A 13,746-nucleotide genomic window follows, 5' to 3' on the forward strand; every position below is an offset into this window, starting at 1 on the left:
ATAATAAGCTTTTAAAAGTATTTAAAAATTATTAATAAGAATTAAATAAGAATAAATAGATAAAGATATAAATAGAAAAAAATTATTTAATATTAGAAAAAAGAGTAAAAATCTCTTAAATCTCTTTTTATAATAAGAGGAATAAGAATAAGAAGTAAAAAATAGAAGGAAGATTATCTATCTCAGGCTCTTTCAATGTAGCAGTCTCGGCTATTTTGCTATATGTGTACTCCGCCCCACTAGCCCCCATTCGAGCTGTGGCGATTTGTATCTCGGCGCTAACCCGTGAGTGGCGGAAATCCCATGCACGCAGCCGCTGTCGTCCAACTCCGCCCGCTTGTGAGGTTTGCTCTCTGATACATACTTTACTTGTTTGTTATCCAGCAGTGCTCGCTAATCCATAGGCTCCGAAAGATTGTTCCAGGAGATTCCTAGGCATCTAAGCCTCGCTATGTTCTGTAATTGGGCCTTTGTTCATAGCAGCTGCGCCATCCTAACTCAGCCTTGTCTGACATCTTTGCTTGCAATAAATTTCGCGGACCTGGCCCAGCTGGGGAACTCTTTTCATTAGGCATGACTCCAATACCCAATGGTCTTTCGATTGGGGATTACCAGGAACGCTTGAGTCGCTACAAGGACGCTGAAAATGAGAAGAATGCGATGATCAGTGTAAGCTGCCATAAACCTCTGATTTTCTTTGTTCAGCTCACCAAGTGTGATGGTAGGAGCTCATCGACAATTTGGACAAAGCTCGATCAGAATACAGACAAACGGTTTTAGATCTGGAGAGTGAGCGTGTTGGGCGCCGCAGACTCCAAGATCGTGTAGCGGAGCTTGAGACCTTGACGGTAACTTTTTCTCAATACAAAATCAACTTGTGCTGACGACTAATCCAGCGTTCGCAGAATGGTCGAGGTTTTGTGGTGGTGTTGATTGATGCCGATGCTGATGATTACATCGTGGGCTGCCTCTTCCTATGTCTCACACGATAACGCTTCAGAGAGAACCTGGCTAACAGCTTGATTCGATCTAGTTCCAGCAGAGGTTTTTGAACAGGAACGAGGCAGGTGGTAGGGATGCCGCGGATGAGTTGCAAGCCAGAGTCAAGGATTACTTGAGAACAATTCAAATTGATGTTGAGAACACTGAAATCGTCGTTCGGGCGTATGCAGATGTTAAGAGTCTGCACGGAGCCTGCATCAAGAACGGCAAGATGAAGAACGGTGCCAGTCTTAGCCTGTTTGTCCATGGCTTCAACCAGCGCCAAGGTTTGTTCGACTTTGTCGACGTTGGTCCTGGAAAGGAAAGCGCTGATAATAAGCTTCGAGGTATGTGCGCACCAGAAAAATTAGGTGTACGCTGAGCTGATGAAATTTCACAGAGTGTCTCGATTTCTTTATTGGTAATCGGCAATGCAAGCACATCATATTTGGCGCCTGCCACGACTCTGGTTATGCTCCGTACCTCGGCAGGTTTGCGGCCGAAGTTTCCGTCCGTGATCGCATCACCTTGTTGCAAGGTGTTGCTATCCATCCCAGAATCGCTGCGTTGGGCTTCCAGAGAATCCTGAAGCTTGACCAGGTTTTCAATCCACACATGCTATGCACCGTTCCAGTTTCATCCTCTAAGTCGTCGCCGCCAGCGCGAGCAACTTCGTCGACCTTGCCGACTCGGCCTCTAACAGCAGCAACGGGTTTCTCCAATGCTGCTGCACTGTCCCACAGGCTTGGGCCTGTCATACGCAACGAAAATAGAAAGCGTATTGACAAGATGTTGGATGTCGACATCACTTCTCCATACCTAGGCATTATTCGCCAGTCAAAGTTGTGTCCATGGTTTTACCTGCGTGGCAGGTGTGAAGGGTGCGATGGAAACCATCGTGTTCCTCCTCTCAATGCTAGAGAGAGTGACTACCTGTGGTATCATGCTCGCTATGGACTTTGCCACAAGATTCGTAAAGGCAAGGACTGCGATGACCCGAGGTGCGTCTACGGACATGAGGAAGGTCATCGGATTGGCTCTGGAAAGGTTTCAGGCTAGTGAAGGCTTCTGCTGTTTTCTCGAAGGGTTTACTCGGGCTCTCAATTTTTCAAACAGTTGCCTTGAAGCGGTCCAGAATGAGGCTATAAACACAGTCTGCGGTTGGTTCAAATGTTAACCGTTCAACTGGTTACTGGATTGTTCCACCTAAGAGTTCAGACTAAACGAACTTATCAAAAATGATAAATCCTGCAGCGAGTATTAGAGTAACACAGACCTCTAACAGCTCATAGACGGTTTATGAAAATTGATACTGGATCTGCAAGCATTATTATCCAACTTTCACTATTCTCTTTAATTAATATTCTAATAATAGTATTAGTATTAGATGTAGATTCCGTCTATCTATAATTATAATCTATCGATAGTACTTTTACTGCCTTAGTACGGTGTGCGCGTTTGCAGGCACGCCCATAAGGTACCTGATGCGCAAGCATGGCATGAAAGCGGTCATCCGATCTACGATGTTAGGTGTCGTATAACGTCCGATCAATACACTAGCAGCGCGGATTGTCTGCAGATGTAAAGAGCCTTTGACTACCTTAGTCATTGGGTGTCCGGAACACCGAAAGCGTTGTATGCATCCTTCTTCACACTTGAATAACGGCTTATCTCTTTCTCTCGGGGGCTCCCCCTGATATCATAGCTAACTTATGCATTAACATCTTGACTGGACCATATCGCGAAGAAGACTATTTCTGTATCGTTCACTAGCTGGCCCACCAACGAAAGCCTCCCAACAGCGCTATAGAAAGCAGTTCAGTGGCCCTCTGGTGCCAAGCGGCACATCCACAATCCAGCTCTTAGCATCCTGGACATGAATCCCTACACACTTGTCGAAGGTGCAAAACGATATGAGAAGGATGATGAGATATGTAGGTCCTACGCTCTACCACAGACGACGCCGACGACAAAGGAGCGGCTAGCTGGACCAGATGGTCTAGCTCGCAACAATGCTCAAAGAAGGTCTCCACCACAGGCCAGACTTTGATCATGATTCCCACGGCGGTTGTGTCTTGATATGAGCCGTCTTCTACACTCTTCATGATTCTCCCATTGAATACTCTTCGAGCCACGCGAGAACTTGAAGACGAAGTATCTCGACGCTCGGCAAAAGCTCGAATCAAACAGCTCAAGAGGTGGTTTATATCCAGGAACACTATCGTACCGCAACAACTCCAGATATCCTGGTATTCCACGATGAGCGCTAATTCACGTTTTTGGTAAAATCTGGGTGTCACTGTCGCTAGAGGAGGGGACGGTCATCGGAGCAGTAATGTTGTAAAATGCTTGTGTTACGGTTTCGGTCCTTAGACGGAGTACCAGTAGATATATGTCTGGGTCATACTATTCTATCACTTACCACCTCTGCCGCTCACACCTCACATCAATAACATTCCGTGCCCATTCCAAGGTTCTGATCAGATCAACACCACTCCTCACGCATCCATAATCTTGATCCGCATGTACTCCACGGCTTTTATTCCAGAAACTCCCAGGCACCACGTATCCCCAACATCCTCCCAGTATTCTGCAGCGTTCTCCGACATCTTCTGGGATACTGGCCAGAATGGGCTGAACGTGACAGGTTCCTTAGCCGAGATCAAGATGTCCCGTGTGAACGATGGCGCTTCTTCGGGGTACTTCTCCGGGTCTTGGTCGTAGAAAGTCACTTGGACCTTGAGCTTTGGGTTACGGACGACGACGCAATCGTGGAAGATTTGCGGAGGACTGTCTGTGCCATAGCTGAGGTAGTCGGATTCCAAGGCCAGTCGTACGCGAGGGAGAATTCCACTCATCTTTTGTTCTGTTGGCGAGTAATGAGGAAAATATTGTAAGCTGCTTTGCGGATGGGTGGTTTTTGGGGAATCAGATCAATCTAATCTCTGACCGCCTAGCAGGGCTCAGATGAACGTTTGTAAAGGAGGGGACATAGAGCGTGTCGTCAATCACGAGACATGGTCCACATTTATAGAAATGATTTTTCAACTTTTCCAGGGAACGCGACCAATCCACGAAGATTCCAAGTAAATTGAGGAATGTCACGGATCGCTTCTTCTAAATGGAGCCCCGATGTCGAAGATGACTGGTTCTGAGCGTGACGATATTTTCGCTCTCATTGGTTATCGGGAAACGTCTCCTCGGGTCATATGTCAGGCAAGCCGTGCGTGTGGGAGGTCCGCCGCCCGTGCTCCTTGCCTTCGGCGTCCCCAATAGCTGACCCTCTTCCAATTCTGATCTGTTCCTCGTTTACAGAGCTTTTACCCAAGCTTGCACATCACCAATAGAAACACTGATCATCGCGCAATAGTAATTCCTCAATGGAGAAGGATGTAAACTGTTGCTTGGCTCTAGCAACACCTATCTAGCCTCGTATGTAGAAATCAATGAACCCGTTTCGTCTCACTTGCTTTGCACCGCTTGCTATTCCCAGACAACTCCCACCATGTTCTAATGTTGACTATCATCCATCCCTCCGTAATGTCGTAATGTTGAAAGCCACCCATCTCTCCACCCAGTGCTAATATTGAATAGAACCAGCTGGTCTGGGAGTTTAGTCCCTATCCCAGATACAGTATCCAACCTTCCTCATCCATTTCTCCCCCCAATAGGCATCATTTTCCCCAGTGTCGTCAGACACAGGGGTCTTGGCAAGCCAGCCTTTAGTCGGCAGCTCCATGCCTGGAGTATCCGACCAGGCTGTGCGTGGCTTCCAGGACGCATTAAGATCGCTGGCAACAGAACCGTATCGGTCCGCGCACTTTTCGAAGGGCACAAAGAACTCAGCAAGACGATAATGGGGCTCGCAGTGTTTGTCTATCAGTGCCTGGTATCCCACCTGCCGGTCGTCGTAGATTCGTCGAAGTAGGCCTAAACCCTGGCTCGTGAACCAGACCATGTGGTTGTCGAACTCATCAACCACCTCGTCGTGATCTCTATGTCGATCTCGGCCATGGTTCCTGTCTCCCCCACGCCCATACCAGGATTCGTAGGCTTGATCGTAGCGCAAAGTCATGTATTTGTGGAAGTAGGCATGCCTAGCGGAACCTCGGAGTCAACATGCCCTGTTCACAGCACAATAATGAGCAATTCAACCAGGTTGGCGACCACAGTAAGGCAAGAGTACCCTTTCTGCTCTCAATATATGCCTGAAATCCCAGATGTTGCGTGAATAAACAACTTTTTGCGTTGAAAGCCACATACCTCACAAGATCATACATGAACTGCGTGATGACAGCCAGCTCGCCTACCTCCCACGGGTTAACGTACTCCTTAAGGAAGATGACCTGGTCCTCGCGGAAGGCTCGTCGTCTGCTGGACTCTGGTATTGGGTTGGAACGGCGCGGGTGCAAACGTGTGTCAAAGTATCTATCGGGTCTTAGGTAGAATAGGGCACAAAAGACCTCATAACGTAGGAGAGCGCGCTTTATTCGGTACATTTCTCGGTCATTCAGAGGAAGAGCGATTTCTTGGGGTGCAGCTTCAGTAGTTGACAGGCCAGGAACATCCCATTCGGTGTCGTCTGGTACGTCAGACCATTCCGTCTGCTGGAGTAAGGGGTGTGTGTTGGACCACTGCATCACGTCGTAGTAACTGAGTCCCCCTCGTGATGCTACCACCGTTTTGTAGTCGGTGAAGTTGTCCACACAATTCTTCTGGATCACTTCTGTGAAGACATCGATGGCGCTGAAAGTGCGAGCGAGCTTTTTGATTATTTCAAAAGGATTCTTCTAATGAGAGTTCCGAGTCAGCGTGCTCTATCTGTAACACAAATGTGAGTTGTGAAACATGTTTAGGAAGAACTGTGATAGAAAAATGCCGCTCTGTTATCACAAAATCGAGTGGTAGTACATGATTAAACGAGCCTATTGATGGAGGAAGCCCTTCCGTGCCCTGAGCCGTGTTTGGGCTCAGGATGAAGCCTTGGAGTTTAAGGGGACGGTTCCGAAAGTACATACTTTGAGCCGCTCCGTCAACGGCCTCGGCCCCATGCCTAGCCAAGTCTCCATGAGCGCCTTAATCGACTCCAAATTGCTGATCTGCGAGTCATTAATTCCAATGAGGGCAACGGTCAGATACCGCAGCTCTTGAGGCAATCTTCTCAGCATCACCTTGACGATGCCTTGAGAATGTCGTTCGAAAGCACACTTCGCTGTCTTACACGAAGCAACAAAAGAGAACAGCGTAGGGAAGTCTGGACAACTCAGCATCAGCTCGTCGAGAATATCCGCGTTTTTCATGATTGCGACGAGGATGCTGTATGGCATAGTAATTTCGAGGTCCTTCTTAGTAGCCCTTGGCTGGAGTGCTTTCGAACCGATGGCAGCCACATCTGACCATTGTACATGGATATCAGGACCAGATGTAGGCAATGCTGAAGACATTGCGTTGCGTCGGGTGACACTCTTCTCCTGCGACGTGACAACAGTCGAATTGTAGATTTCAGGTGATGTAGAAGTAGATGGCTGCGATGCTGAGGTGGTAGCGGCGGACGAGCCTAAAGCTTTGACATCAGTGTCATGCTCATCTCTGAGGTTTGGCTTGTCATCCTCGGTAGCTGGAGATGTTGTGGGCTTCACATCCAACGAAGCGATTTTTGGAGGTAACGGCTCTCTTGAGCCAAAGGCGCATTCAGTAATGGTGCAGCGTTCACACATGGTTGATATGGTTCGGTGTCGTCAGTTCCACAGACATAGAATGTATAGTTCACACGCTCTGAGGACGACGGAAGGTAATGGATCGTGAAGGTATAGGTGAAGAAAAGTTGGGTGTCACCAAGTCGTGGATGACCTGAGGAGGGTGTTCAAGGCTCTGGGATCATGGAAGATAGAATTCCAAGAGTTTTCAAATAACACATCCAGCTCATCATTCACCAAGTCGAGTCTCATTCCTGTTCAACCAAGGAGAGAGCAAAAGCTAGCTGTGTTGAAGATCTTTAGCCACTAGGAAGCTTTCTGGCGACCTTTGATCACGTGGTTTTAATACGATTAAGCTCTCTACTACCGCTCACCGACGGAGATAACGATTGTGGCATATTGCATCAGATGATTCTCAGATAGGAGAGTACCTATAGACGGGAATTATGTCCTACCTGTCCGATGACAAGGATTTCTACATCCTAGACACTTGCCTGGCGCTCGGCCATGGTCGGGTGGTTGACTCTTACCAGGTGGCTAAAAGTCGCGCCCCTGGAAGTGGTACAAAAAAGTGTGAAAATTTGATTTTTTGAAGCTGCAAGGACTTAGTCAATCAATAGTTAAGACAAACGTGAATAACGATGAAAGACCTCGTTCGCTATGGCGATACACAGCGACCAGCGACATCTAAGACCAAACAGAATCCCTACGCTCCGCACATCTCACGACTCTGCAAGATGACGTGGGAGCATCAGGAGTTCACGAATCAACGTGAAGCGGAGCGGGGGAATAAGGACTTCTGACAGCCTCGGCTGGAGATCAAACGTGCTCAAACGAAAGCCGAAGGTCACCGCCGAGGATGGCCAGCAGCTACGTCTAGCGATCCTTAAAAAGCACCGGACTTCAGCTGAGGCAGCTTATCCAGCCCTTCCGCAAGCATATCTTACCCTCTTGACACCGAAACCTCAGATACGCCTGCTAAACCAGCCGCGTCCGGTTCGAATCCATAGCGTTGTTTGATCCCGAACACAAGCTTGGCAGTGTATGTAAGAGGATAGGGCGAAAGTCATGCATAGAGGGGTATTTAGGCGGCAAGAAATTCTTAATAGTCCGTCGGGTGCATACCGGGCGCAGCAACAACTTGAGTTGAAAATGTCTCTGGCCACACAATCAAGTTCGGACGAACAACTCCCCTTCAATGCATGGCTTCGCATCATTTCCTACCATCTCCAATATTTATGAGGGGATTAATAGGATCGAATGAGCGTCCTGTTATCTGGTCAATGGGACACAGAATTGCAGGAAAGTTCCCTGAAAAGACTGTGATTAAGAGCATTGCACCATGTCGAAGATCTCCAGCGAGAAACAGTATAGCGCAATTGCGAATGGAAATGATAAAGACTGCAGCACTTAGCAATAGTCCGGGATGCATAGACCAATGAAGAGCAGGAGCTCAAGTCCGATGACCCAGAAAGTGCAATATTGAACATTTGAATATGGAACCCTTATATAAGCTCCTTCTGCATTGCCCCGACAAAGAGAAAACGTGGCGCTAAGAGCCCAATCGAGATGTGATGGAAAGTAGGGAGGGATGGCTTTGGGGGTGGACGACGTTCGGGAACCAGTCCCATCAATGTGGCAAAGGATAGATTATGATCGTGTCAAGGAAAGCAGATGAGCGTGTAAATAACGTCTCGGTTGTGAACTTTGCACCATAAGCCAAAGTCCGGTTCGAGCTTCAGATCCAAAACTTTCGCCGACATGTTCGTTAGCATCATCGTCTGGTAATTCCGCACTTGACTGCACCTTCCCCAACAGTTTCGGTCGGATCACGATCGACTGCTACTGCGTTCGTGCGTGGTTTAGCAAGAGGCTCTCTAGTCCTGACTTGATAAGAGTGAAAGGATTGGAGAGGTCTACATCAGTCAGCATCAATACATTGAGGATGTTGTCGTTGTTCAAAATAGCAGTGGGTATGCTCCATGACATAGTAATAGGCCCCGTCTTGGTCGCGCCCCGGGGGGTCTGCATGTGCACAGTGCTCGGGCCGCTTCAACAGAATCTTACTTGCGGAGGCGCAGATCCCGAAGAAACTAGCGTGGTCGTGGAAGGCATAGTAGACTTCGGATGAGCCGAACAGCTTTTGCGAGAAGACCGTGTAATAGATGGAGGTGTAGTGGTAGTATGGTCCGTGGCAATTGAGGGTGTCACTTTCTGCAACCTAATGGGCGCCGAGTCACAATTCTCGGAGAATGCGAAGCCATGTTACTGCGTCACTGAAAGGGTGACATCAGGTTCCCTCCTGTGGAACAAACGGTATTAGGTGGTGTTTTGCAAGACAGGCCTCAAGATAGCAAAACGGTTCGAGAGCCCAAGGAGTGGCCATGCTAGAAGAGGCACCTACTAGTGGAAAATTAGCACTGCCTGAATCGTTTGATGCAGGATGAAGCACGCCGGTGCTCGATTTGCGTACAACCGGAGCAGAAGAAGGCGGGGTCTGAGTTGAGAGTTTCTCAGGTACTAGGAGATTGTATACTGACCATTATGTAAAGTCTGATGACAGTCTCTATTGCTATTGGAGATTGACGATAGCGATTAATGCAGATGTTCATGTTATATATAAAGTACGAATCTTTTCCGAGCAAAGTATACCGAAAGCAAAAGACGTCCCGTCTCTACGCTATTGTACAGTTTCAATTCCAGGTCTGTACAGGACATGTTTGAACCTATACCTTCCTTAAGTCCGAGTGGACCACGCTAGTAGGGTTCTGAGGATAGGGCTATTAATTGGTCGAATTCAACGTCTAACGCAAATCCCATCACCATTTACTATATTCCTCACCAAAAGTTATTAAAAATTAAGCAGAACCTCTAGGTATTAAATTATTAAAAAAAAATCGAACGGAGGTAAGGCAAATAGTGCTCTATGAATATACTCTCTATATATTACATACATAGAGGGCTAAATCGTATTAGAAACATCTTATTCTATAACTTATCGATAGATCTTAGCACGCGAGACTAATTTAGTAGAGTATAGTAAGATAATAGAATATAGTAAGACGGAGGTTTATATAGCTCTAGAATTATCTCTTATTAGTCTATACTATCTATAATAACTCTAAGTAATACTATAGAGAAAGAGAAAGAAGATAGAGATAGTCGATAATTGATAGAAAGAAGATAAAGATAAGAAGGTGGCTTGATAGGCGGTAGGGAGTTGAAATATAAAAAAAAGTATAATTATATAGCTATTAAATGAGCTTGAAAACAGCTATATTCGAAGAATAATCGAACCGTATACTAATTTTATAAGTAGTTCTATGTGACTATATATACTTACTACGACTATAAGCTTACTTTATAACTATACTTATCTATATTATCGCTTTTAATAATTCTTATCTTTCGCTATATATAGAGCGACTTAATAGCTCGTATAGCTATATAAGATATAGTATATACGCTTTCTATTAATAGACCTCATGTTATTACTTAAAGAATTACTAAAGATATGCTTCTTTAAACTCGATATACGTAATTAAGCGATGGCTATATTACTTTAATACTTATATTAAATATAATTCTTTCGCTACTTTATCTTAATAATAAGATTCTACTATAGCTCGATAAGTATATATTTAGTAATTTTATTAAATCGATTAGTATCTAGATAATTAATATACTTATTAATCTTCGTATTCTCTTTAAAGGCGAATAACTCTTTATATAGTCGAATTCTAAAGTTTCTATATTATCTCTTCTTTTAATAAAAGTCTATATAACTCTTAATCTTAAAGCTATTAATAATACTATAATCTAGTACTTAGTAGAAGATTGGTTACTAGTTTCTTATAGTCTTTCTCTAAGTCTTATACGTCTAGCGATATTAATTAATAATATCTACGAAGCTTATATTATAGTTATAATTATTAATATAATATAGAATCTTAAGTACCGTTCGAGGCTATCTATTAAATAGCTCTCTTATAATCTTTATATTAATAAAGATAAGATCTAGTCTTTTTCGCTATTTCTTAATAATATTACTCGCTTTATTTATTATATATATCGTAAATAGCGAGAGTATCGTATTATTATCGATCTAGTCTAGATATAATACGTCGTCTATCGATATAGTTACGAGCGTCTTCTAGAGTAGCTTATAATTTCATTTTTCTCTTATAACCTATAGAATAGCTGGAAAATCGACGCTATTATTTACACGAGTCGTTTTATATACTTTAATACCTATAATACGTAGCTTATGAAATAACGAGATTAATATAAAGAGGTTATCGAGGTAAAGAGTATATATTTTATCGAAGAATAGAGGAGATAGTATAAGCGTAAGCTAATATACTATAGATTCGATAGCTATTAGCGTTTCACGTGATTTTAGCTCGTTAATCTTTAAAGTACGCGAGTAGTATATAAAGTTATATATATATCTAGCCTTATAGAGAGTCTAAAATTTATACCCTCGTTTAATAGGCTTATTCTTTATATTAACGATATATTTTAATTATTCGAAAAATCGTATTATTATCTCATCGATAGCGATATTACTATCGGGCCTCTAGTACTTTTAATAGTAATTTCTAAAAGAAGTTAAAAGAGGCTCTATTTTATATTACTACTAAAGCTTCTAAGACTTTAATTCTTACTTGGTTATTACTTTTATCTCTTCTTCTATAAACTTCGTAAACGTATTATCGCTTAAAGGGCTAATATGAAAAAATCGCTATAATTAAGTAAATCTATTTTTAAGTTATAAATAACTATAGAATATATACGAGTCTAAGAGATAGATTAATATAATTAACTATCTTACTATAATAAGAGAATATATATTATAAAATATATCCTTATTTTAATACTCTACGATCTCGCCTTTCTAATAAATATTTATATAAACGAGATACTCTATAAATATCTTGATTTCGACTATATTAGTAATCTACTAAGCTCGCTAATTTATATTATTTTCTAGAAGCTTCGATTTAATAGAGTCTTATCCTCATAATATAGTAAGCTACTATAGAGTATATATATTAGTATTTCGTGTAATAATCTTAAATATCTCTTTAGTAAAGAATAGCGAGAATAAGGCGAGTGAACTATTCTAATTAAGATCCGCTAAGATTTAAGACTTCGAATTACGCTTTAATCTTTTTTAAAAGTATTAAATATAGTTATAGAAAATTTAGCTATAGTAGTAGCAATAGCGTCATTTTCTTTAATAGCATCGAGTCGCGATTTCTCGATCTTTGCTTATTCTTTTTTGAGCTTTCTTTCTTTTACTAAAACCGCTTTTCTCTTAATCTTAATAATCTTATAATTATCGTTATCTTTACTACTATAATCGATTATTTATGTAAAAGTAATAGTATTTACAGTAGCATTTAAAGTCTTCTCTGCGATATTATTAGAGATTACTTTAACGACCTAATTAATAAAAATAATAACTATTATATTAATCTCTTTCTTCTTTATAGCCGTCTTATTTACTTTACTTAAGGCTTTTTATGAGGTTTTCTTATAGTAGGCTTCTTCTTTAATATACCCGAGTATTCTTTATCTCTTTTCTCTTCTTCGTTAATACTATAAAGGCTGAGTTAAAGCTTCTAAGACTCGATATTAGCTTTCTTATAAGCGGTATTAACTATATATTTCAAGTTATTATAAAGAGTATCGAACTTCTTAATAGCGACGATATCGATAGATAAGAGGATATACTTCTACAGCTCGTCTCTAATAAGTCCTTTTTTATATTTTTAAGCAATTAACCTTCTAACTCTTTTGGAAGATCGTCGCGTAGGCTTCGATATTCTACTATTAATTTTAGACGTATTTAATAATATAATAACTTCTCTTTTAGGCCCTCGTTCGATAGTATAAGTAGATTTGCCTCTTAGAGATTCGTAATTAACTAGTACTTTAAAGGTCTAACTTTCTTTATATATAATATTATCTAATCTTACTCGCTCTAAGAAAGTATATATAGTATTATTATTATACTTCTTATATGCTATTAACGATATTAAAGGCAAATTAATTACGCGTATCTAAATAGAAGATTTATAAAAGGTTTTAATAGATAAAGAGCTCGAATTTGACGAAATTTTAGTATAGCGAGAAATAAGTTAATGGCGTAATCGATGTGAGCGATATAGCCTATTCCTTCGACCCAGTTTTGGTATATTTTTTATATATAGAGGGTGGTTGATATATAGACAGCTACTCTTCTAATTTGGGGGCGCAAATCTTCTCCGCGCAAAGTGGCGAAAAATGATGCCAAGACGGCCGGAACTACTTTGATCCCCCTACTAGCGTGGTCCCCCGGACTTAAGGAAGGGGATACACCGAGGCAAAAGGCAACAGCGCGGAAAAATCATGTTTGGCATGGCGAGTTGCAGCAGCCAGATAAAGTCAAAGTCCGCAGTGGTCTACATCTTCTAAATAATGCAAGATAGCGTGGGACTTTCTGAAGCCAATGCACCGAGATGAAGCGGGGCGCTAAGAACGTTTTGCAGCTTCGATCGAAAATTGAGTATGTCCAAATAGATGCAAACCTCGACCGTGGAGAATGACCAGCGGCGGTATCTAGAGACCTGCCAAACGCATCAATGAGTCAACATGGGAAGTTTACTGGGATCTTCTGTATGCATCTTATCATTTCGCCACCAACCATCTATTGAGATGGGGCTTTATTGACAAATCTAAGGATTTAGCGCTGTGAAAAAAAGTCTGTTGCAAAAGTACGGTCCCCAGTTGTTATTTGGGTCAGCAAAGGCGCTTCTGGTCAGTTTTTGAATCTGAACTCGATTACCACTAAGTAGTATTCCCCAATATCACTGCCGAAATCGGAGCATACCTCGGCGTCAAATTAAGCGCGGAAAGCGCGCCTTGGCGGAAAGAAGGCTTCCCCCCCACCCCCCACACCGGCAGCGAGTATCAACAAGTTTCACAGCGACCAAGACCCGCTGATCCGTGTTATCAGTCGGTTGTACAGCTTGTGACATTATTTTGGGCTTTGCTCAGTCCTCACCAAGTCTGCACTGCTACC

General features: G+C 42.7%; 3 protein-coding genes across 3 annotated transcripts; 1 reads left to right on the top strand and 2 right to left on the bottom strand.

The window, feature by feature from the left end:
* Nucleotides 1-573: 573 nt before the first annotated feature.
* HO173_011033 (uncharacterized protein) lies at nt 574-2,040 on the top strand (the record flags this gene model as incomplete). Its single annotated transcript, XM_037312917.1, has 5 exons — nt 574-669; nt 726-848; nt 897-959; nt 1,034-1,328; nt 1,382-2,040. 5 exons carry the CDS (start codon nt 574-576, stop codon nt 2,038-2,040), a joined length of 1,236 nt encoding a protein of 411 aa, XP_037160149.1.
* A 1,439-nt stretch (nt 2,041-3,479) lies between these two features.
* Nucleotides 3,480-3,839, bottom strand: HO173_011034 (uncharacterized protein; the record flags this gene model as incomplete). Its single annotated transcript, XM_037312918.1, has 1 exon — nt 3,480-3,839. One exon carries the CDS (start codon nt 3,837-3,839, stop codon nt 3,480-3,482), a length of 360 nt encoding a protein of 119 aa, XP_037160150.1.
* A 755-nt stretch (nt 3,840-4,594) lies between these two features.
* On the bottom strand, nt 4,595-6,698 carry HO173_011035 (uncharacterized protein; the record flags this gene model as incomplete). Its single annotated transcript, XM_037312919.1, has 3 exons — nt 4,595-5,078; nt 5,245-5,771; nt 6,000-6,698. The coding sequence occupies 3 exons, from the start codon at nt 6,696-6,698 to the stop codon at nt 4,595-4,597; spliced, it is 1,710 nt and encodes a 569-aa protein (XP_037160151.1).
* Nucleotides 6,699-13,746: the final 7,048 nt, after the last annotated feature.

This window comes from Letharia columbiana (assembly GCF_014066305.1).
Source record: "Letharia columbiana isolate WasteWater2 chromosome Unknown Sc0000055_s1, whole genome shotgun sequence".
NCBI classification, from domain to species: Eukaryota; Fungi; Ascomycota; class Lecanoromycetes; order Lecanorales; family Parmeliaceae; genus Letharia; species Letharia columbiana.